Source organism: Empidonax traillii, unplaced genomic scaffold (assembly GCF_003031625.1).
Source record: "Empidonax traillii isolate 1590-97213 ecotype Southwest subspecies unplaced genomic scaffold, ASM303162v1 scaffold1310:size247655, whole genome shotgun sequence".
NCBI lineage: Eukaryota > Metazoa > Chordata > Aves > Passeriformes > Tyrannidae > Empidonax > Empidonax traillii.
The window spans coordinates 125,014-147,134 of NW_020956503.1; the positions used below are offsets into that span (position 1 = coordinate 125,014).

Consider the following 22,121-nt stretch of genomic DNA (forward strand, 5'->3'; position numbering starts at 1 on the left):
ACACCTTTTCTTCCACTGACTATAAAGGGAGACTAAGGTGAACTAAGATTAGACACAGAAAACTTAACTCTGAGGCAGAGTTAGGCAAGAGTTATCACATGCTTCAGGGACAAATAATTGAGCCATAGATTAGTTTGGGTTGGAGGGGACCTTTAATGCTCACCTAGTCCAACCCACCTGCAATGTGCAGGGACATCTTCAGCTAGATCAGGTTGCTCAGAACCCTGCCCCATCCAGCTGGACTTTGAATGTTTCCAGGGATGGGGTATCTGGCCCCTGGGCTGGACCCCTCACTCGGTTAATCTCTGTGTTGGTGATGGCTAGACTTCATTAGTGCCATTGAGGGTATTCTGGCATCATAGCAAAGGAGAATTCTGCTCATAAGGAACAAAAAGGTACATTTAGCTCCATAATACCAAAAAGAAAATGTCACATTGAATTTTGGTCACAAAAGATTCAACAAAGAGGTTTTATTATCCCATGGAAATACAGGTCCTTGTGGACCAAATTCTGAAGTGCTCAGGCCAGCGAAGAGCCACAGAAAAGTCAGAGGCTCAAATGCTGTTTTACGATAACCTCAAACAAGGCCATTGGGACCAGAAGATGAACTGTCACAGTGAGTTACACTAAGTATTGTTGCACTGGCATTGGCAGGTACAGAAAAAGTCATATATAGCATCACCTAATGAAGTAAGACAGAGATGTGGGAACAGTGAAGACATGTTTGAATAAAGTAATCAGCAAGGAAAGAAATATATTTTACACAGTGGAGGGAAGACATGTAAGGAAAACAGCAGAGAGTTCAGGGTAAATGCCATCTTTGACTCTGGGACCCTCTCACATGCTTTCCTCACTTCTAAAGTCCATCATTTACTACTTACGAAGAGATTTTGGACTTTTGGTAGATATGAGCACACCTGGGGTTTTGTTAATATGGATGTGAGAGATGACAGCTGACAGCTGATCTGAAAATACATCTGTGCAGGAGTGGAAGTGGTCATATTCTGCTGCTTTGTAGTGCTGGTGGGATCAATGACTTGAGGTGCAACAGAAGACTGCAGGAGAGTAGAAGACAGAACAGCTCTTCACAAGGTTTGTGTCTGTGACAGACCAACAATACTTGATGGCTAGAAGAATGCCTCTCAATTCATCCTATACTGTATTTCAGGGCTGCTTGCTACCACAAGCCATACTAAATTTCTCAGTCCTTATCTGGAGGATCACAATACTCAAAATTTTGCTTGAATGAGAACATATTAGACCAGTGGATGTTGCAGTGATCAGGCTAATTTTCTTAACTATTGACAATTTTGCTCTCCAAAAAAAGCAGGGACCATCTTTCTGTGATTGTCTCCTGCCATCTCTCAGTCAGTGTCCTGAAATGGAGCAAAGCAAAGACACGTCTGCCATATGAATGTCACTTGATTGTACAAATTGAAGACGTTTTGTTAAATCACCCACAAAATTGTACTAGGAATTAAGGGAATACTACCAGTGGCTGACAGAGCCCAGAGCCACGACTGGCTTCTCCTGTCTTGGCCTTGCGGCTGTCAGGAGGCTGCTGCGAAGAGCTAACACCTGTCAGTCAGCCCTCTCCCTCCTCCGGAGGGGAGGATGAGGACAGCATCAGAGGCTGCCTTCTACCCTGAAAGGATGAAGGGAGCCTCGAGGCCCCCCCTTGCCCTCGTCGCAGCAGAGCTCCCTGACACAAGCCGGAGCCGCTGCCGACAGGAGTTAATCATTAAGTCTCTCCCCAGCAGATCCGCTCCTGGCCGGCTCCCCTCAACCTCCCAGGCCTTCAGCCATGCCCTGTCCCCTTCTGGCCTGACTGAGCACCGCAGCGGGAGGGGAGGCGGGAGGCAGCGACGGAGACAACTCTCCGCTACCTCCCGACAGCCACCTCCGGGAACCCGTCCAAGGCGGAGCCCCCTCCGCGGCCGCGGCCGTCTCTGCCCGCAGGGGAGCGATGCAGCCTCCCTGGAAGGCGCCGTAGGGCACACCTGTCCCCCGTCGCCGCCCCCGCATCGCCTCTCCTCCCCTTCACGTCGGCGCTCGGCTGACACCGTGTCCCGCCGAGGCGACAGAGCCCCGGCCCATGCCGCAGCCAGAGCCCCCCGCGCCCTGAGGCCACCGCCTCCACCGCGCCCTCTGCCCCGTCCCCTCCCGCCGCCCATGGGGCAGAGCAGGGCCCGGTGAGGAGCATGGCCAAGGGGCCGGAGCAGGAGGACGCTTTCCTGCACCTCCAGGCCGAGCAGGCTGTGCCTGCCGGGGGACAGGAGGAGTGCTACGGTGGGCTGCTGGGGCGCAGCTTGCTGCCCTGCGCCCAGGAGGGGCTGCCGGGGTCGGCGCTGCCCGCCGGCATCAAGGCAGGTAAGAGGAGGGTGCAGGCAGCATCCCCTGCTCAGCCCGCGGGCAGGGCGGGTGCGGCAGCCGGGCCGAGGAGCTCGGGGTCTGGCTGGGGGCGCTGCGGGAACTACCCCCCGCCAGCGGCTGGAGGGGTGGGCGTGTGGCCGGACCGTAACGATGCCCTCGGGTTTCTCTTCTTCTTGTCGCCCCTGGCGCTCAGAAACACAGCTCAGCAGCGAAGCCCTCTCCTCGGAAGAAGAGGATGCGGATCCTCGCGACGGCGCGCTGACAGCCGCCGACCAGAGCCCGTCTGCGAAGAAGAGCATCACGCAGATCATGAAGGACAAGAAGAAGCAGACGCAACTCACCCTGCAATGGTAGGGCCCTGGCTGCCAGTCCCCGATGCCTGCCCCGGCCCCCGGGACCGGCGGTGACCCCGGGCCCGGCCGCTCGGCGGGGACCCCGCGGCTTCAGCGCCGAGCCATCAGACTCAAAGGGACCTTTCTCTAACAGCTGAGCCGGCAAGGAGGGTGACATCTCACAGTTATTTTAGAAATATTTGTCATTTATGGGGTGTTTGGGGGGTTGTTTTGCTTTGGTTTATTTTTTTTTCTCTACAAATAAGTACATCCAACCCCAAATTTCTGATTTTTGAAATTAGCAGAGGTTTGTCAGTAAACAGAAGTCTCTGTCCGATTCTCGTAGCACATGGCTGTTGATGAAATGTACCAACAAAATGCAGAAATGAAACACTACTCATGGATTACATATGTGAATGGCTGCTTTAATTATCCTTAAAGGCTATGACAGATTTTCACTGTCTCATAATGTATTTATTTTACACTTTATTCTACCACCCATGGCTTTGTTTCATTTTATCTGGGGAAAAAAGTTAACCAAATAAGAGGTCAAATTCTGCAGACATGAATTGAAAAACGTTTCTATTAAAGTGCACTTGAAATTAGGGAAGAGTGCTGTTGAATTAAATGGGAACTTAATTAGCAAATGTAGACTGTAAATAGAGATTTTTTTTTCCTTCTAACTGAAAAATTAGACTAATCCCAATTATTCAGTTTCTTAGTCTAGGTTACATCTGACTTCTGAGCGTAAATAGTTAAGTTTGGTGAATCAATGCAAAATTTTTCAGTATGCAGTCTTTACTACCCCGTATTTTCTCACAGATTTGTGTAATTTGAGAAATAAATTTTTTTGCACGTCATCCCAGGAGTAGAACTAATGTAAAATGATAAAGAAGCCAACAGGACAGCAATTAAATATCTAAGGGTTCCGTTCAAGTAAAGACAGCCAAGTTTTTACTTAGGTTTTTAAAATTTTACTTTAAAGACCATTACTTGGCACTTGCATTCTGTAAATTATTGGGAAGCTACATAAAATGCACCTCCTTCAGAAAAGCCTGTTTTTTTGATTTTTCAGTGTGGTTTGGTCAAGAAGCAGTTTTCAGGTCCAGAGTGGAAATTAGAAAGCAAAAGGAGGAAGAAAGACATTAGCTCTAGTGTTAAGGATACAGTGGGACAGAAATGCAAGTCCAGGTCCCTGCTCTTAAATCCTTTCAGTGGACAGACTTAAACCCAGGTCTTTCATAGTCTAGTTAGTGCTCTTGTTCTCAGACTAAGGCTGACTCCTAGGTGATGATAATTTTATGATTTATATAAAGCAAAAAAAAAGTCCAGACATTGAAAGACACTCATGAAGAGAAGGGACCTGGCTCTAGGTTTTTCATTTTCTGCAACTAACTTAAGTACCAAGTGTGGAGTCAGTCTGTAGTTCTGTCAGGCTCAGCACGAAAATTATCTGTGCTGTGATGGAATTCTTCAGTAAAATTAAAAAAAGAACAACAAAAAAAAGAGAGCAGTACAAAAAAATGGAAAATAAAATCAGGAGAAACAGCATGTTGCTTCTTACTGTGGCGGTTTCTTTCTCTACACAGGCTGGAAGAAAACTACATTGTCTGTGAAGGAGTTTGTTTACCAAGATGTATCCTTTACGCACATTATTTGGACTTCTGCAGAAAAGAGAAGCTGGAACCTGCTTGTGCTGCAACTTTTGGGAAGGTAACAAGTAAATGCCTTCATAAATTGTTAGATTAATTATTTGACAGAATCACAATTTAGTGCACCTATGTCAAAATTGCTCAGAAATTTGTGTTTTCTACTGCTAATGTACATGGAATCAGGCTAACTTCAACTACACTGTTTCAATCATAACAACTTTTGGAGACTGAAACAAATTCCTTAAAAACAAACAAACCAAAACAAACCAAAACACTCCCCCCCCCCAAAAAAAAAAAAAAAAAAAAAAGAAAAGGCTTCCTCTCTGAGTGCCTTTTTTTTTTTTCCCTTTTTTTTTCCCTTTTTGTTGATGACAGTAATAGGTTCTTTCCACAAAAACAGATCGGACATGGGAGACACTTATAATTATATTGAAGGCAAAGTAGAGATTCAACACTAGAAACAATACTGGAAGAGGAATAAAAATTAATAACACAAAGAGCTCCTGAATGAAAAATTGTTGATTCAACAATTTCTGCCCTTCCCTACAATTAATCATCAAATAATTTAATGAAAGGGATATGTGAACTCTCCAAATTAAATCCTGAGTATTTAGTGAAACAGGAAACCAAAAATGCTTCAAGGATCATCTTTTTTTTAAACACTACTGATCGAGTAATGGTTCATACTTAGCAAATTGCATTAATTTAATTGAATAATAATAATGGATTTAAAATCCAATTTATAAAATGTTCACTTCCTATATTTTCCTCTTGAACTGGATATAGTGAGAAACTGTATGTCTAATTTTTGTTACACAGTTTCAGTATAAATGAGCTTTTAGTTTAAACATTGTTTTGACAGTGATCTGTTAAGTGTATCTATTGGATCTACTTCTAGTACTGAATTAATTTTTCTGATCACACTTTTCAAATAAAAATCAATGTATTTCTAGGCTTTTCTGTTTGAAGACAGAATAGCTAGAGGGCAGAGTTTCCCCTGGTTTTGTTTAGACCTCTGAAGCAAAAGATAAAGTTGCATTTTAGGAACTTGAACAAAACAGGATCCTGGTGAAGAAGTCTAGATTTTAAAATGTAAAAGTGAAAACAGAAAGGGGGAAAAGGAGGCAAGACTGCAGATACACAGCAAGATGGATGAGTATAGAAGATACCCTGCAATGTGAAACATGCTTAATCATTTATGTTGTGCCATATGTGTCACAAGTCTTTATTCATGAACACCCTTAGACCATATATTTACACTACAATTTTTCTACAAACAGATTGCTAAGAAAGTATACCAGTGTTAAAAATTAATAAAGTTATTTTCTTCTCTTTAGACCATTCGCCAGAAATTCCCTCTCCTTACCACAAGGCGGCTTGGAACAAGGGGCCATTCAAAGTAAGGAACAATTACCTGTGTATCTGCTTATAGAACACATTTTAGGAATGACATGTATTTCCATGTCTCCTTAATAAATAATAATTGGTGTGAATTCTTATTACTCAGATGATACACTGCGAGTGATAAATTTCATGTACATTAAACTGACACAAACTCGAGAGATTGAATCTAAAAACATTGCTGCAGGTATAATTTCTGAAATTAGACTGACTAAGTTTCTAAATCTTGTTGTTGTATTTATAGATCCTTGCATTTGTTGAAATTACATGTTAAAATGTTATATAAAAAGCATTACATAATACATATATCCTTTTTACAGTTGCTCATCTTTCTATAAACAGTGATATTATTTCCATTTTACAAGCTTAAAAACTTCCATTGTGTTCTGTATGTAACAATATGGATTCACTTAAATACACTGTAAAAAAGTGTTGTTTTAAATGGAGAAGAAGGTATATGTGTGCTCTTTGTTGTGGGTACCTTACAAAACTCTGAAAAGCACACAACCTATAATGCAGTCATTTCATAAATCCAATTGATTTGTATATTTGATCTGTGAAACATTAGTTTGTAGGAATAGATCACAGATCATCCTATATCACCTATGGTGAAATGTTTGCTAGTTCTGGTTCTGACATGATGCTTTTGTCCATAATAATATTAGTGTAAAACTCTAGTGAACAGTGGTAACAAACGTATTCCCTCACATCCATTTTGCTAATGAATAAGGTAGAAATCCAAAATAAAAGTAGCAATAGAGGAAACTCAAACATTGTTTGTTTGAGGAAATTCTTAATTTTGAACTACTTAACCTTGAAAGACAAAGTTACTTGGGTCTTTCAGTAGTTTCTAAGCAAAACTCAAAGCAAAAGGAGACTGAAAAGAAAAAAACCTCTACAAGACTGGTTTTTCTAAGTGCTTTGCAATATACTAGAAATGTCTGAAAGAAACATTTCTTACTTTTGTAATTTTTGGGAGTTGTTACATGTTATACTTGTTTTTCTTCCTGCCTTAGAAATATAAGAAATAACTACTTGATTCCACCTTAGTTTTGCTGAAGAATGCATGTGAGATGTCATGCGTGGATTTTAGATTTTGTTTCTTTTGTTCTTTTTTGGTTGGTTGGTTGGTTTTCTGGTTGTTTTTTTTTTGACAGAGGACAGTTCTTGCATAGTTTCAATCACAGAGTTACAAATTTGTAATTCATTTATCTTTTTTAGAAGATAGTACACAGTCTGCATTGTATAGAGGAAAACTGGAACTAAAGTTAATTTCTCTTTTTGTAGATGACATATAAGTGCTGAATAGAGGAGTTTTGAGGAGAGCAACTATTAGAAAGGTTATTTATTGGGGAAAACAGGAATTTTATGTATTGTCTACTGTAGTGAACTTAAGCTATGGATGCAGGCATAAGGTGATGTAGACATAGCTTTACAGACAGACATTTGCTGTTAATCTGTACAGGACTATTTGAAAACCTACTAATTCATCAATGTCTTGGTGAATTCTCACTCAGGTTCATAATCCAACACCTTTGGAGAACCACTTATAAGCTATAGTGAATGAGATAATACAGGAAAAAACCTCCCGCATTCTCATTATATATTTATTCTGACATACCTAATGGATTGATAAACAAGATCCAATCAGGATCTGAACTCCTGAAACATATCATGTGTCTGCATAATTTAAGCACAGTAATTCAACTTATGTTAAGCAAATGAGTATGTTTCAAAGGGATATCTAGCTAGTAAAATTAATTTTCTTGGGACTGGTGTCACTATATTCCACTTTTCTCTAAGACCTTTAAAAATGTTAGTATAGAAATAACTCATGCCCAACAGTTCTTTGGCAGATTCCATATCCCTACTTACCTTGTTGGTATTATGTGTCAGATCATATGGATTAACTGTTCTTGAACAATTTCCTCAAAGGGGTGAGGCATCAGCAGGTTTTGTTTGAACATCTGGCACTTGCTTCTCCTTATTTTTTTTCATCAGTTTTCATCGGAGACTTTTCCTCTGCAATTCTCATTTCCACTAAGATACATTTACACTGATCTTGCTGTGCTAAAAAGATCCTCACAAAAGGCACAAATGACCAAATCTCCATATCCCCCTCAGAACCACAGACTTACTGAGCAGCAAATTAATTTCTGATTTCACCAGGTAACAGTTTGTCACATAATTTACAGAAGTATTTCCATCAAATTGATAATCAAGTTAAAGGACTGATCATCAGTTTTGGGAAATTACTAGTTAGCCTGTTTTTTTATGGCATGTGCACTCTAAATTTTATAAGCTGTTTCTGGGTAACTGAGACTAGTAAGAGAGTTCTTACTAGCAGTTAAATCATATTTTTTAAAGCACGGTAGGGTAGTGACATTGTATTATTTCTATTGCTGCTATCATTATTACCATGTAATCCTAGTAGGAGCAGTATCAGTACAAACTATTCCTAACAGTGATGTTTTATTTGGCAATATTGCCTAGGAACTCTGATCATTGTCCAGGACTCAGTACTGAGTCAGATGCTGCAAAAGCACGAAAGGAAAGAGACAATTCTCTTGCAGTCGAATCATTGCTCTTATACTGCAAAGAAAAGTTAATTCCCCAGGAAAAAGGTACCTTACTGGACAATGCATTCATAGACAGTAATCTATTGATAGAGCCTGGCTGTGATCAGGAGAAAGCAAAGAAAATCAGTTCCCTTTTCCATCATCTTGAAAGTGACAGAAATTGTTTTTCTCCCACACTGAAACAAGGCCAAGCTCTTTCTAACATTTTCATGAGCATGAACTGGATTTGAGAAAAAGCTCCTGCTCTAATGTGTGAAATACAGTTGCTATTGTAAGGTGTGAGATACACAAATGTTCATTCCTCCTGTGATCCCAAGCAGCATTTGTCATCTCCAGTACTGGACAAAAGACAGGCTTAAAACTGAGTCTAATGATTCCTAGAATTCAAGTCAGAGTCTCTTTTTCTCTGTGTTTACATCCAACAAGCTTATAAGTCGTGTCAGTACTAAAACACTCATTTAAATATTCAGCCAAGAAATACAACACTTTGAACACAATTTTCTTAACAAAGTTCATTCATCTCTCACGCCTATGCCAGTCACTCTATATTGCTCAACGTAAAGGAAATTTTCTATATTCCTGCTCAGCGGAAGAAGGCCCCACACCATAAATACTGCAAACTGCTCTTTTAGATGAGTATTTCATGAGCAACAGTTTTCTGTCCTGCAGGTCCTGAATCCACTTTTTTGCATAGGTAATGTTGAACATACTGTGATCACTGATAGAATTCAGTTATAGCATTCACAGTACATGAATTACCTGAAGCAGCTATTTGGGAAAACGTACAAACTGCTCAATCCATAAACACAGAAGACTGTTTGAGCTCAAGTTACAATTTAATTTCTTTGTAGACTTTGATCAATGATGAATCTAAGCTTTTATCCATCATGTCTGAAAACTATTATCTTATTTATTAGGAGTGATTTAGTGGGTTAATAAAACTGATATGGCAGCTGGCCCTGTGATAACAAGTTATTGCAAGTCCCTGAACAGCTTAAGCCTATCATTTCCTTATCAGCTATCATTTGTGTCAGTGTATGCTAAAATCAGGACTACAAGTAGCATAGGAACATATGTTACAACAAACCACTGAAATTAAAAGAGAAAAGCAGTTCAAATTGTTTTATAAAATGTTTGTTTCAAAAATTGAGAGTAAGTTCCTTCTGGTGACTTGTTACATTTTATTAATTATACAGTAGAATTATAAATAATAAAATACATATATACACTATGTGCACATAAAAATATACCCATAAAGAGACAGAAGGCATTTGAAGATGTAGGTTAAAGATATTATCAGTGTGTCTGGGACTGGTATACTACTCTTTAACAGGGAGCCCAAAATATAAGCTATTCAGTTAATGACTTTGGCTTGTAAGAGAATAATAAACTTCATACCCTATTACTCTATGAAGTGTGCCAGACAGAGCATGAACAGTAAGATTATATTATTTTAATTGTTTTCATGTCATGACCAGAAAACTGTATTTTGTAGTACTAAAAATTCAACTATAGAAATCACTGAAGAAAGTCAGAGTGACAACTGTTATGCCTTTAATACACATAGAATATATACAGAGAATATCTATACTTAACAAAATGTTTCAATGATAAATTTTGATATTTTGGGGCAGTCCAGCAGGAATAAGTGTATTGCCTACCACTGGAAACCTGAGGATCTAAATCACACAATAGTTCCTGTTTCTAACCCAAATATATTAATATTGAATAAGATGTTGAATAATCTAGATATTGAATCCTAACTTTGAAAGGAAGTAATGATTTTCCTTGCCTCTGGACCACTCCAACTTTAGCAGGAGGGAATGCCAAATTTGTAGTGAAAGTGTAAAGTTTTATTTTTAGAATTTAAAAAATGGCATGCTATTGAAACTGGGAGATTTAAGCTATTAGGAGGAGATGTAGGCAACTGCTTGCTTACACTGCCAATGAAAAATGTACAGATAACATTGTTAAAGAAGTGGTCACAGCTCTATTTTGGTTTTCATCCTGTTCAATGGACGACCTTTGCAGTGTAAAGACAAAGTAAATGCTGTTATTTCAAAGAACCCATACACATATATTTTCAATACCTCTTGTGTCACATCTAAAATTACTTAATTTTCATGAAAGAAGAAAAAATGTATTTGTGTCAGAACTCTGTCAAATATTAGGAATTTCCATGTCCAAGTCTTTAGGCCAAGTCTATAAGTTTAATACTCCTAAACCAAAAATGGTGGATGAAAATCTTCATGACTTTAGCTCACAACATAGGTGACACAACATGTGAGCCAGCGGACAACCATATAGCACTGTACCATTTAATGAAAGGTTCCATTGCCATCCTAAAACACACTGAGGAGTCAGTTTGCTTTGATCAGCCCAACTTTAATGGAGAAAAAGGGAACTGTTATGAGTAGAATGGTCCTATGTCTGAGCTTTTATGTTAACAGGTATTTAAAAATAGTCTGTTCATCACATTATCATCCCTCAGAAAAATGTACTTACAGGGCAAGAAAATTAAAAGTGAAGAAAGAGGGGAGAAACTTTTGGCTTTCCTGGGGCTGACAGGTGCCACAGTGATATAGCAGTGTTATGTAGACTCATCAGTTTCAGGAAAACACTAAAAGTAATGATCTTTAACAGTAGCCACTTTTTGTCATGTTTTTGGCTGTAAAATCCTGAACTCACACAACAGGCTATCCAGAAACAGAATATTTCAGCTGAGATTTTCAAAGCTTCCTAGGCTAGGCAAATATATCATCCTAATGAATATTTTCTTAGTTATAGTTTACATCTAATGCTTTTAATCAGATTTTAAAATATAAATAATATATAAAATATATATATAAAAATATAAAAAAATAAAAAAATATATAAAATAATATATAAATATAAAGCACTTGATACCTGTGATGGTCCAATGCAAGAACAAACAAAATACTGTGACTTTTCTTTTTAATGGGCATGGCATCACCAGGAACAGCAGAAATGAGATGAACACTTTTGTTAATGTGTTCTTTGAATTATTTGCTGGGGCTTTGTCTCTTAAGAATGCATTTCTTCAAGCTTTTGAGAAGTTTCAGTGAAATCAGTGCAACGTGTTGCAGTGTACTTCTGACTTAATCTTGGTTTACACACAATGTACTCGAACTGCAAGTGTTACTTCCAAGCAGCTCGGTTAAACCAGCTGCCGTAGTATTTTCAACCTTAGTAAAAAACAAATGAACCTGAGTATACTATCCATAACATTCTTAGACAAATTTGGTTTAACACAATCAGTTTTTAAATCTATTGAGTGGAATTTATAAGACAGGGGCTATCACCTTTGATAGATGAAGTCAAGCAAACTTTGCTATGACCGGTAAGGAAAGAGCTGCCCCCAGCTTGCTCCCCTGCCCTTCTCCTGAAGGTCACTTATTTTGTAGCAGAATCAGTGGAAAGCAGTAAGTGTCCACTGCAAAGCCAGTTTTCCCAGCATCCAGTCTTTAGCATCTTTGCTGTCTTTGATTAAGGTGCTGGGCACCGCAAAGCCTGAGCAATGGGCTTATTTCCTTCTTCAAGCTCTGTTTGGGAGTAGTAACTTCAAGGAGAGCAGCAAGGCAGACAAATGTGGATAAGAACTGCTCAGATGGCTAAATAATTCAGAGTTAGTCAGTCTACAACCTGACAGAAGAGTGAATGAATGACGTGTTAGTATTTTTAGTCTAGGAGGCTGAACACTAAGTTATAAGGTACACTGGCAAGCTATTTTCAACTGAGAAGTACTCTGAGGGACTGTCTAAATAAAACAGTGGTAAGGCATAATATAATAATATATTATATAATAAACCTGGTAGATCAAACTCAGCACCCTTTCAGCAAATGAAGTCAAATGAAACAGTATGCATATTAGGGAAAACAGATGTAACATGTTTCTGTATTTTCTATTCCAGCTACATTTTTTGTAAGAGAGAAACTATTTTACATTTACATTTACAGCTTTGCTCTTGAATTTTTAATAAAATCATGACAATACTGTTTTCCATAAGACTAGATTTTGTTCCATGTGAGCAGAAGGAATTGTTAGGCACGGTTTAGAAAAGTTTTCATAAAGCATTTGAAATCAATTTGACAGCTAGCTTTACTTGACATGTCACTTCTGAATGTTCTTTTTTTTTTTTTTTTTTTTTTTTCTCACAGGTACCACTATTATGGAATTGGCATTAAAGAAAGCAGTGCATACTACCACTCTGTGTATTCTGGAAAAGGCTTAACCAGGTACAATAACATAACTTCTGAGACTTAGTCAGTGAAGGTCTAACTTTAGTCTTCCCTTAGAAGGTATTTGTAGGATTCTAATTTTTGTTTCTACGAGAACTACTATTGCTGCTTATCTCAGTGTTTAAGATGTTGTTTTAGATATTTTGCTAGTGTCTCCCAGTCCATCCCCACCACAATCAGTGTAGAGCTGCAGCAACTTGTAGCAGAAGAGCATTTGCTCAAGTTTGTATGAGGCAGAAAAATCCCATTTCCAGGACACTTGTCTCATTTTGTTTGCTTGGGTGTCACCCTATGAGTTCTTTCCTGAGGACAGCTTTCCATTATGAAACGTCTAGAGAATGGTGTGAAGCTGGCACCTGTGGGGCAGAAGGGAGGGGTCTGTGTAGATTAATATTTACAGGTCCTTTGACTGGCTAATATCAGTTTAAACCTAACCCAGGAAGCTCTAATTATATTTATTTAAGGGACAGCTAGTAGGATCAATACGTTACGATAGCTGCCTGTTGGTTTGCCAAAGATTAATAGTTCATAAAACAAATGTCTCTGTTCACATATGGCTTGAATGATGGCTTTCATTGTCTATGGCAGTATACCCGTATAAGTGGGACTCTAAGAAAGGAGAAGAATAAATGAGTTTATAATCACACATAGAAAGTTCAGCTGGTGGCAGATTTAGGTTATATCCAAAGAGACCTTTTCCAAACAATAGGACAATTGAAAAATTGAGGGCAATGTTTCCAATGATACTTAAAAGGAGGGCTCTCTCCACTTCAGGACTTAGGGTGTAATAGATTGAAATATGCTATTTCCTTGTCCAGTATTTATCCAGAGCTGTGGAGGTGTTGCTGGTACACAGTGTATTATTCTTTCATAATACAGAATTATTTCAAACAAACTGTTTATCTAACTGACTAAAAGACAGTTAATTTCATTTAAGGGAATAGAATAACTCTTATTCCTCAGCTTTATGTCACGCAGTGCCTGTTCATGTAAAGTTCTGTCCTTGCACATTTTAGCAGCAATGAATGCAAAGAAATTGCAAAATTCCCCACGGCTGGATTTCTGACAGCATACGCACACATAAAGATGGCATAGATACTCTCTAAGATTTTCAGGAATGTTCATGAGATTTCACTACTCAGGAACATTTTTTTTGCATTAGGACCTGTGCTATCCTGTACGAGATACTGAATTTTCAGGGTCCAGCAGTCAAATTGCCTCCCTAGCTGATTTAGAACAGAAGCTTAAATACTCATTTTGTACAGTCTGGACCATCACTGTTGTTGGATTTTTCTGTGTGAAGAGAATAAGGCAGTAGCCTGGGCTTAAGAACAAGCTTCTGGATAGGGAAACAGTCAGGCAGTGTAGAGATTCAGAACTGAATCGCCCAATTGCTGGCTGCTGCATACAGTGATCCATAACATCTGTCCTTTGTCTGATATCTCTTCTAGTAGGTGAGCTCTAAATATGGTTTCTGGATCAAGCCTGGGGCAAAAATAGGCAGGAAAAATATATGTGTTGATAATGATGTCAAATCACATCATGCCCATGCACAAATATAGGCATATGGAGGCTTTTACCGCAAGGTTTGCATGTTAGCTGGCAGCTTGACCAGAGATTAGACAGGCCAATGGGCCTCAGTTTAGTTACCTAAATATAGGCCTCTACACTGCAATTTCAAACTTAATTGGTAGTCATGTATTAATATTTAGGTAAGTGAGCTGAGTACAATAGTCCTTAAATGCAGGATTGCAGATGCTTGAATCCTTAAACTGTAAATTTGACCTCCTGTTTCTTTTAAATATCAAGCCTTGCACTCTGAAAGGAGCACACCTAACACCAAAAATGGTTTGTATCCACAGCACTGTGTGAAGGGTAGTTTTAGCTAGCAATTAAGGCTGTGGAAGAGCACTGCTAGCAGATGCTGCCTCACATTTTTGCTGTACATTCTGTGTACGTTTTGCTGAACATTCAGAAATCCAGAGTCCATAACAAATATATCTAGTTAGGAAGTTAATTAGATCTATGTTGTAATCAGCTGAGTAATGCCTTCATCTATACTTATCTATCAACAGGCAAGGGAACACTGTGGGTAACATATGCTGAATCATCATGTGGTGGGAATTGTCAGGCACCTGTGTGGCCTGGGCAGGAGAAATTCCACAACTACTCAGCCTCTGTTTTTTTGTCCTGCAAGCAGAGCATCTCAACAGCAGGAAACCACAATATTGCCCCTAATAATTATAAGACTCTACGTTGCCCACAGTATCTTATCAGTTGGCAGCTAGTAGTACAGGAAATAACAATAATCAAACAACATTTATCATTATACTGATCCATTAGAATCGCTATTATTACACATTCTTTCTACTTTAGTAGTTATAATCTAAAACATGTGCTTTCTGATTTCTGCATGGAAGATAGTCTGAAAATCCAGTGACTTCACTGAGAATCTCTGAATAGGATATTCTCTACACTGCAACACATTTTTACTAGTTAACAAATCTTTGATCTCAGAAATGAATTGAATTTTATCAAAATAGTACTGTGATGAAAAAGAATAGGAAATCACTATATAGAGCTGTAAATTCTATATATACTTTTTCTGCTCTGAATTTACTCAGCTCTATCAAAAACTGTATTTATTTCCTCATAAAAACCTTATAGACTTGCATCTATGCTACCCTTTTGCTGTTTGTGAAGTTGCAAAGATCCAAACAAAAAACTGAAACTAGGTTTTATACTTTATTGTTTAGTCAGTGGTCTGAAGCTTCATGTTTTATACAACATCATTAGATTTCCAGATATACTCAGGCATTTGCAAATCAGTGGAAGAAATTAAGAAAAACCCCATAATTTTTACTATAGTTACATTTGGGAAAATGTGATAATTTTTCCAATAGATCTATTATTTTTATATATATACCTATATGTACATCATCTCTACAAATGTTTTGCTTAGGAAAAAAAATAATCAAATGTGTTTATTTTCAAAGGTTCTCTGGAAGCAAGCTAAAAAATGAGGTAAGTACTGTAGCCTGTTTCCTTTTACCTCTGTTGTAATCCAAATATGAAGTGACCTGTGATTTTCTTCACATTAATTTCTTTGAGAATTGTAACAGTATTTTTCATTAAATATTAGACTGCATAACCTTTTTTGATGATCCTGAGTATTTGCTTCTCTAAATATTCAAAGAAAAATAAGATTGGAAGACACCTTCTAGGGTTCCTGTTGCAACCCATTTCCCCATAACCACAGATGTTCATAACAGACCATTTTTAAGTAAAGGATCAAGCTCTTGCTTAATTTTTTGTAGATGTTACTTTTCAAGGAGGGCTTTTTCAGAACCTCATTTGTCTGACTGGAAGCCAAAGAGAAAGGTTTTTTTTTAGTAAACTGAAATTTTTGCCTTCTGGTCAGGATTGACTGTATTTTTTGCTCTTTGTAACACTGTGTTGTGATATGTCTTTTTGCTGCTTTTGCTTGCTGGATGGGACAAACAGCAGCTTTTCGTAATTTCTGATCAGCCTTACGGTCTTTCACCATACTTGTTCTGAGTATCTTTGGAGTAGAAAAACAATCATAAAGGCTGTAAATGGCATATTTCCAATTTCTGTTGGAAGTATCCCTTCTGCTGACCCCTGAAACAGGAACTGGTTTTTGTTGGTTTTTGTTCTCCCTCCCACCCCAAGTAGTCTACATTTTCACAACTCTATACTATGGTATAGTCACTGTCATTGCAGTCATATCTATACTAGAAAATGATGTATCATTGTACAATAAGGGTTAAGAGTTGAAAGAATTTTTTCTTTGTTGCTGAGTTCAGCTGGCATGAAATATCCTGCATCCATATTACTGAACTCCTGTACCTGCAAAAGAACATAGACACATCTCAGCCACATTGCCACAGAGAAACATCCCTAATATGCAGGACTTGTTGAAGTATGACCAGAAAGTGTTTGGGATACCGCTAATTGGCATGGGCCAAAAGAATGCCAGAGGCCATTCTGAATAATACTGTTCCAGTATTGCCTGGGAGTGTTTCCTGACACTATTTAACTTACTAGACTAAATACACCTTCTGTGATCAACTGATAAACAGCAAGCCTTTCACTTTTTTCGTTTCCATAAGCAACTTCTAGATCATAGCAGACATTCTGATTGGTCCCTGAGAGTGTAGCTTTGCTCTGATGATTTTCATCCCCTTTATTACCATTATCTCAAAGCCATCCAGATCTTTCTACATGATCTCTTGGTCTTCCTCTGTTGATGATTTCATTAGCTCACATCAACCAATTTAATCTATGAAATGTTCAGTGAAATCAGCCCCAAGTTTGATCTTTGAGAATCTTCCCTTCAATCCCTTTTCAACCAGTAGTTTCCCTGTCAACACGACTTGTTAGCCTTTCAGCTGGAATCAGCTTCTTAAACATCTTTACATTCTTTTACTAATCCCCACTCTCACCAGCATAACTAATCATTTCCCATGGTGACACCATATCAAGTATTTTAGTGAGGTTCAGATAGATTAGATTTGCTGCATTTTCCCTGTTCAGATAATCAGCTATCTTATCAAATAAAGATAGTGCTATGCCGTGGGATATCCCCAACAAATTCATGAGCACTATTGCAACATTCATTTGTTCAGTTTTGGGATGGAATATATCTGATTCTCTTGGCATAAATGAATTCATATTTACTTCCATCTCTGATATGGTATTCCCAGTCTGCCTTGTAGTTCAAAGTCCCAAAAATCTGTCTTATTTCTGTCCCAACCTCTCAGAAAAAATGTTCACAGAAGATGTGGTAGATATGTGAGAAAGGACACATCAGTATGAGTTTTTGATTGTCTGTGTCTGTGTTGTATGAAATTATTCAGACAGTTCTTAAAAAAAGTCTTTCATAGTCAGAACTGAATTACAATAATTTCAGCCTATGGAAAATTTGGCATCATACTTTCCATTAATATGAACAGGTGATAGATATATCCATACTCATTTGCTTGAAAGTACATGCAATCAGGTATTCCAGAAAGATTTACAATGATTGCATAAGGTCTAATTCCCAGTAGGAACATAAAGACATTGAAAAGATGTTAAAGCACTGATTGTCTAAATATAATGAGTAAATGGCATTTGAATGAACACTTATTGAGTGCCAGGGACACTGTTTACTTCTGGTATGTTTTATCGCATTTTCTAGTATTCTCTCTGTAGGGGGAGATATCAGCAAATTCTTTTATCTAAACCAGTTAGTGCACCATTAGAGTCTGCATGGTTAATTAGGCAAATAATATTACTGTCATTATCTTAATGTTAAATGGCCATTAGAAACAGATGGCCTTAAATTGAAAGGGCAAGTGGCAGCGGGTTAAAATATTAAGCCTAGAACTGAGGCACAGTCATATATAAGTGCATTAGCAATGTAAAAAACATTTCAGACTATCTTCTCTTAAACCTCCCACTACAAGTACTGCTTCTTTTAAATGAGCAGATCCCTTTTAATAAGAGCTTTTAATATATTTTATGGGTAATTGCATAATAAAATCACTAAGATTACTCCTGTTATAAAAGAAACCCCAAAAGAGCCTCCTTATACTAATAGGCAATTATAACTCTGCAAAAGTATTGACACAGAAAAGTACTAATGTTTCTAAATTTCTACAATTTTTTTTGACTTACAGCTTTATATATGTTTGAATAGTAGATAGCATAGGCAAAATTCATTTACATAGTATACTATTTTGTTTCTTGCTGTCTGTTTTGGCAGACACATGTCCTCTAAAATTAGGGCTATATGTATGTTGAATAAGTCAGTTACAGCTATAGTTTTCTGAATTCAGTATTTGAGAGAATTTCACTTGAAAATGACCTCCAATTACTGAGTCAACATTTATAGGTATATAATCCCCTTTGCACACTTTTACACTGTATGTAACTACTATTCCGACTTAAGTGAAATCTGACTGCATGAAAAGGGGTAGGAAAAGGTCACTTCAATTTCCATTCCAATGCCTTGTGCGTGATCATAAATTTCATCCATTAGTACAGAGGGAATCTGCGCAGAAGTAATGGATTTCCCACAGGAATATGCAAAGGCCAGCTTGTGGCTCTGTACACTGATTTGATGTAAGGACTGGTTAGGCTAAAATGGAACAAAGGGTTTCAGCCAAATAGTCTTCTTCAGATTTGAATGCAATCCTATGAGAATAAGTACAGCTGAGTCAGTAAGGACAGAATCATAATACAGATTGTACTGATTCTCTTGAGGATGAGGGTTTCACCTTAGTTACATCATTTCGGAGCTTGATAGGCCTAATAAGATGTGCATTATAAGTATAAACATAACTACCCTATATTACTACAGGATGTACTCAAGAGCTGTTCTCAGTCTGTAAGTAGAACAAGATGTGTCTACAATATTTTAGATATCACAAGGTAAGGAGACTTAATATGTGAAATCTAAAAACTGAAAGAAACTCTCAGATCAGCAGAATTTAGCGTAATTCATGAGGAATTTATCTTGTGTGCAGGTCAATATTGACCGTGCCCCAACAAAGTGGAAAACACTAAATGGGAGTATTTTACTGAGAATGGGGATATTCTTCCTGATGTGTAAAACTGGGACTTCATGTCAAGTCTGCCACAATCACAGAAAGCTATATAATAAATACACAGTACAGAAGTATTCATAGATCATATATACCATCACATCCATGCAATAAACTATTACCAAACTTTATGATAAACTAAAATAGCAGTTGGCATGGTAAAAGAGCTGAAATTGTGATTGCTGTGCCATCAGAGTAGGAAGAGAGCAGGGGAGAACAGTAATATCTCCACTACTCTAGATCCTTGCACTAGAAAGATACATATTAAATAAAACTTATGGTCTTCTTGAATCACAGGATCACAGTCCAGAGTAGTATTATACTTTAGCTTTTAAATATAGATCGAATCCAAAGCTTGTAGAATTCCATGAAGTAATGTGTCTGAAATGCTACTTCACTCTGAAAACTGTGTTTGGTGGAGTTTAGATCTAGACAGATAATTAATAACCTTCCTGAGATGGTGTCCAGATACAGATAAGCATAAATATTTTTGAAGGATTATTTGAATGAAAGTATCCTGGTATGTAAAGAGACTCATGAGATAATATACAAGTTAGGCATGAATTGTTGGTTTCAGTTGTATCGATATTAGCTATTTCAATGTTCCTTCTTTTCCCTTTCCACTTCAGGGTGGTTTTACTCGTAAATATTCTCTGAGTTCCAAAACTGGAACACTCCTCCCAGAGTTTCCAAGTGCTCAACACCTTTTACTTCAAGGATGCATTTCTAAAGACAAGGTAAAATGTGAGCTGCTTCTCTTTCGACTTAAGGATCAAAAATCTGCCACAGAACGTTTCTTCGTATCTTAGGCTTTGAGGTATTGACATGAAAGAGCCAGAAATGTCCATAATCAAATAGAGGTGACTGATTTATAGAGGGGGCAAACCTTTACTAACACCGATTAACCGGCTTTCCACTGGAAAGGTGGTTGAATTATTTACCTATTAACTGACCCAGTATTTTACAAACTGATGGTATGTAAGACGAGGAGAGCAAAACAAACAAATAACTGAGAGTTGTAGTCTTTCCAAATGCCTTTGGATTTAAGGTAAATTTTGTTCTGATTAGAAGAGAACAAATAATTCACAACAAATAATTAGACAAACTTTACTCTCTTTCATTGTTTGAAAAGAGACTGAAAGTCTGAACATTTGGGGTTTTTTTTAACTACTAAAATCATTCATCAATTCAATACTTAGTATTGCTTATCCTAAGTATAACTGTTCCATTAGAAGTATCTCTCTCATGTTTTATGTCTTTGACTTGTCGCCTGTGTGTTATGTCTGTTGTTTCTGGTCACATTACAAGCTGCCACATCCCTTAACTCTCCTATAAACCTTTTGATAGACATTGTGAACTCTCCAATTTAGCTTCCAGTGCAGGTCAGAATGGTGACTGTTTTGAGATACATTGCTTTAAAGCATTTTGGTTTTGAGCCCTTCCTCTTAAGTTTTTTTTCTGGGAAAGTAGCGAAGCCTAGGATTCCTGTAGTGAGAAGTTAAACAAAGGGAGCCATCTTAGCTGTAAATCTTACAGTTCCTAAAGAAAGCCCAGGTGTACTCAGCAGTGTGCACCACCTGTTGCTGTATTCTCCTTCAGTGAATTGACATCTCTCATATATATAACACTCTCATAATATTTAAATCTGAAGAACATTTGAGGTTCCCTGTAGACCCAACACAGCATTGTAAACAAAACTGATTTTTACTGCTCCAACACTGAAGAAAAAGTTTCATCTCTTTTCCCTTTCATTTTTGGGTCAGCAGCATTTTGCATGACTGTCTAGGAACAGACTCATGGAGTTATGAGGAGACTGGGAAGAAAGATGAATTTCAGTGTATCTCCCATACTCTCTTTCCTTGCTACTCTTTCCTCATTTCTAATTCTCTTATTTCCCATTTTCTTTCCTTTCTGTCTTTTCCCTCCTTCAGCTTATCTGACCAAGGATTATCGAACCTAAGATATTTAGGTACTCTGTTGAAGACAGTCCATACGTGAGGTTTGACTCCTGCATTAAACTCCTAGAAATTTCTTGCACCTGAAATCTCTGATGAGTCCATAAATGTAGCATTCTGCACTAAAATAGATAAGTAATTTCTGAATTTAATGTTTCTGAAGAAAACTTACCCAAACTTTAAACTTCCATCAACCCTTTTCAAAAACAATTCTTTAAAATGTTCTTGGATTTCACACTTTACCATTATTTTTCAAAGATACATAGTTACAGAAGCAGATCTGAAAGTCAGAAAGGTCTACTTTCAAAAAAATTGGCATGCTAAACCTGTTGCAATTAGATGGTACTATGTTCATGCGGAAGCTGACAGTGTTTTGCTGGGGAAGTTCACAAGCTGTGACAAATTTTCTGTGATTCAGGACATAAGAATGGTTTTGCTACCACTTTTCTTAAAGTAGTATAGTGTATTTCTTATTTGTTTTATAATTTGCTACAAATTTTAAAAATTGCTGCCTTTTTTTTTTTTTTTTTGAATACGAGAGCACTCCACTCAGATAAAGTAGCCTGATGAGATGAAAGGGAGTTCTGCTTTTTAAAGTTCAGTTCATGTAAGGCAGTGATTAAACTTTGACCAAATGACTGGCAGCTATTTTCTCATTTGTCCAAGTAGATGATGTTTCAGAACACTCATAGACGCCTATAGTAGCCTAATGATTAACTTGCACTGCTCTTTGGGATTAATCTTAGCTTCAGAAAGGTGAATTTACTTTACCATCTGACTGGATAATCTAGCTATTGCCTTACTTTAATATCCACACTTTCACAGTGTATACGTGTTCAGATCCTACATTTCTGACAACAACATAAATCCTTGACTTAAAAAATGCTTGACTAATAATGGCTTTAAAAAGTTGATAAAACTAGAGGTGAGTGCCCTCCTCATCACTTCTGGATATACA

General features: G+C 37.8%; 1 protein-coding gene across 1 annotated transcript in view; it reads left to right on the top strand.

The window, feature by feature from the left end:
- Nucleotides 1–2,201: 2,201 nt before the first annotated feature.
- The window catches only part of RFX6 (regulatory factor X6), a 34,449-nt gene continuing 14,529 nt past the window's right edge, over nt 2,202–22,121 (top strand). Inside the window, exons 1-7 of the mRNA XM_027906516.1 lie at nt 2,202–2,370; nt 2,567–2,723; nt 4,295–4,418; nt 5,695–5,756; nt 12,517–12,594; nt 15,594–15,621; nt 19,838–19,945. Of these exons, the coding sequence (XP_027762317.1) occupies nt 2,202–2,370; nt 2,567–2,723; nt 4,295–4,418; nt 5,695–5,756; nt 12,517–12,594; nt 15,594–15,621; nt 19,838–19,945 (726 nt within the window). The remainder of the gene's footprint in view (nt 2,371–2,566; nt 2,724–4,294; nt 4,419–5,694; nt 5,757–12,516; nt 12,595–15,593; nt 15,622–19,837; nt 19,946–22,121) is intronic.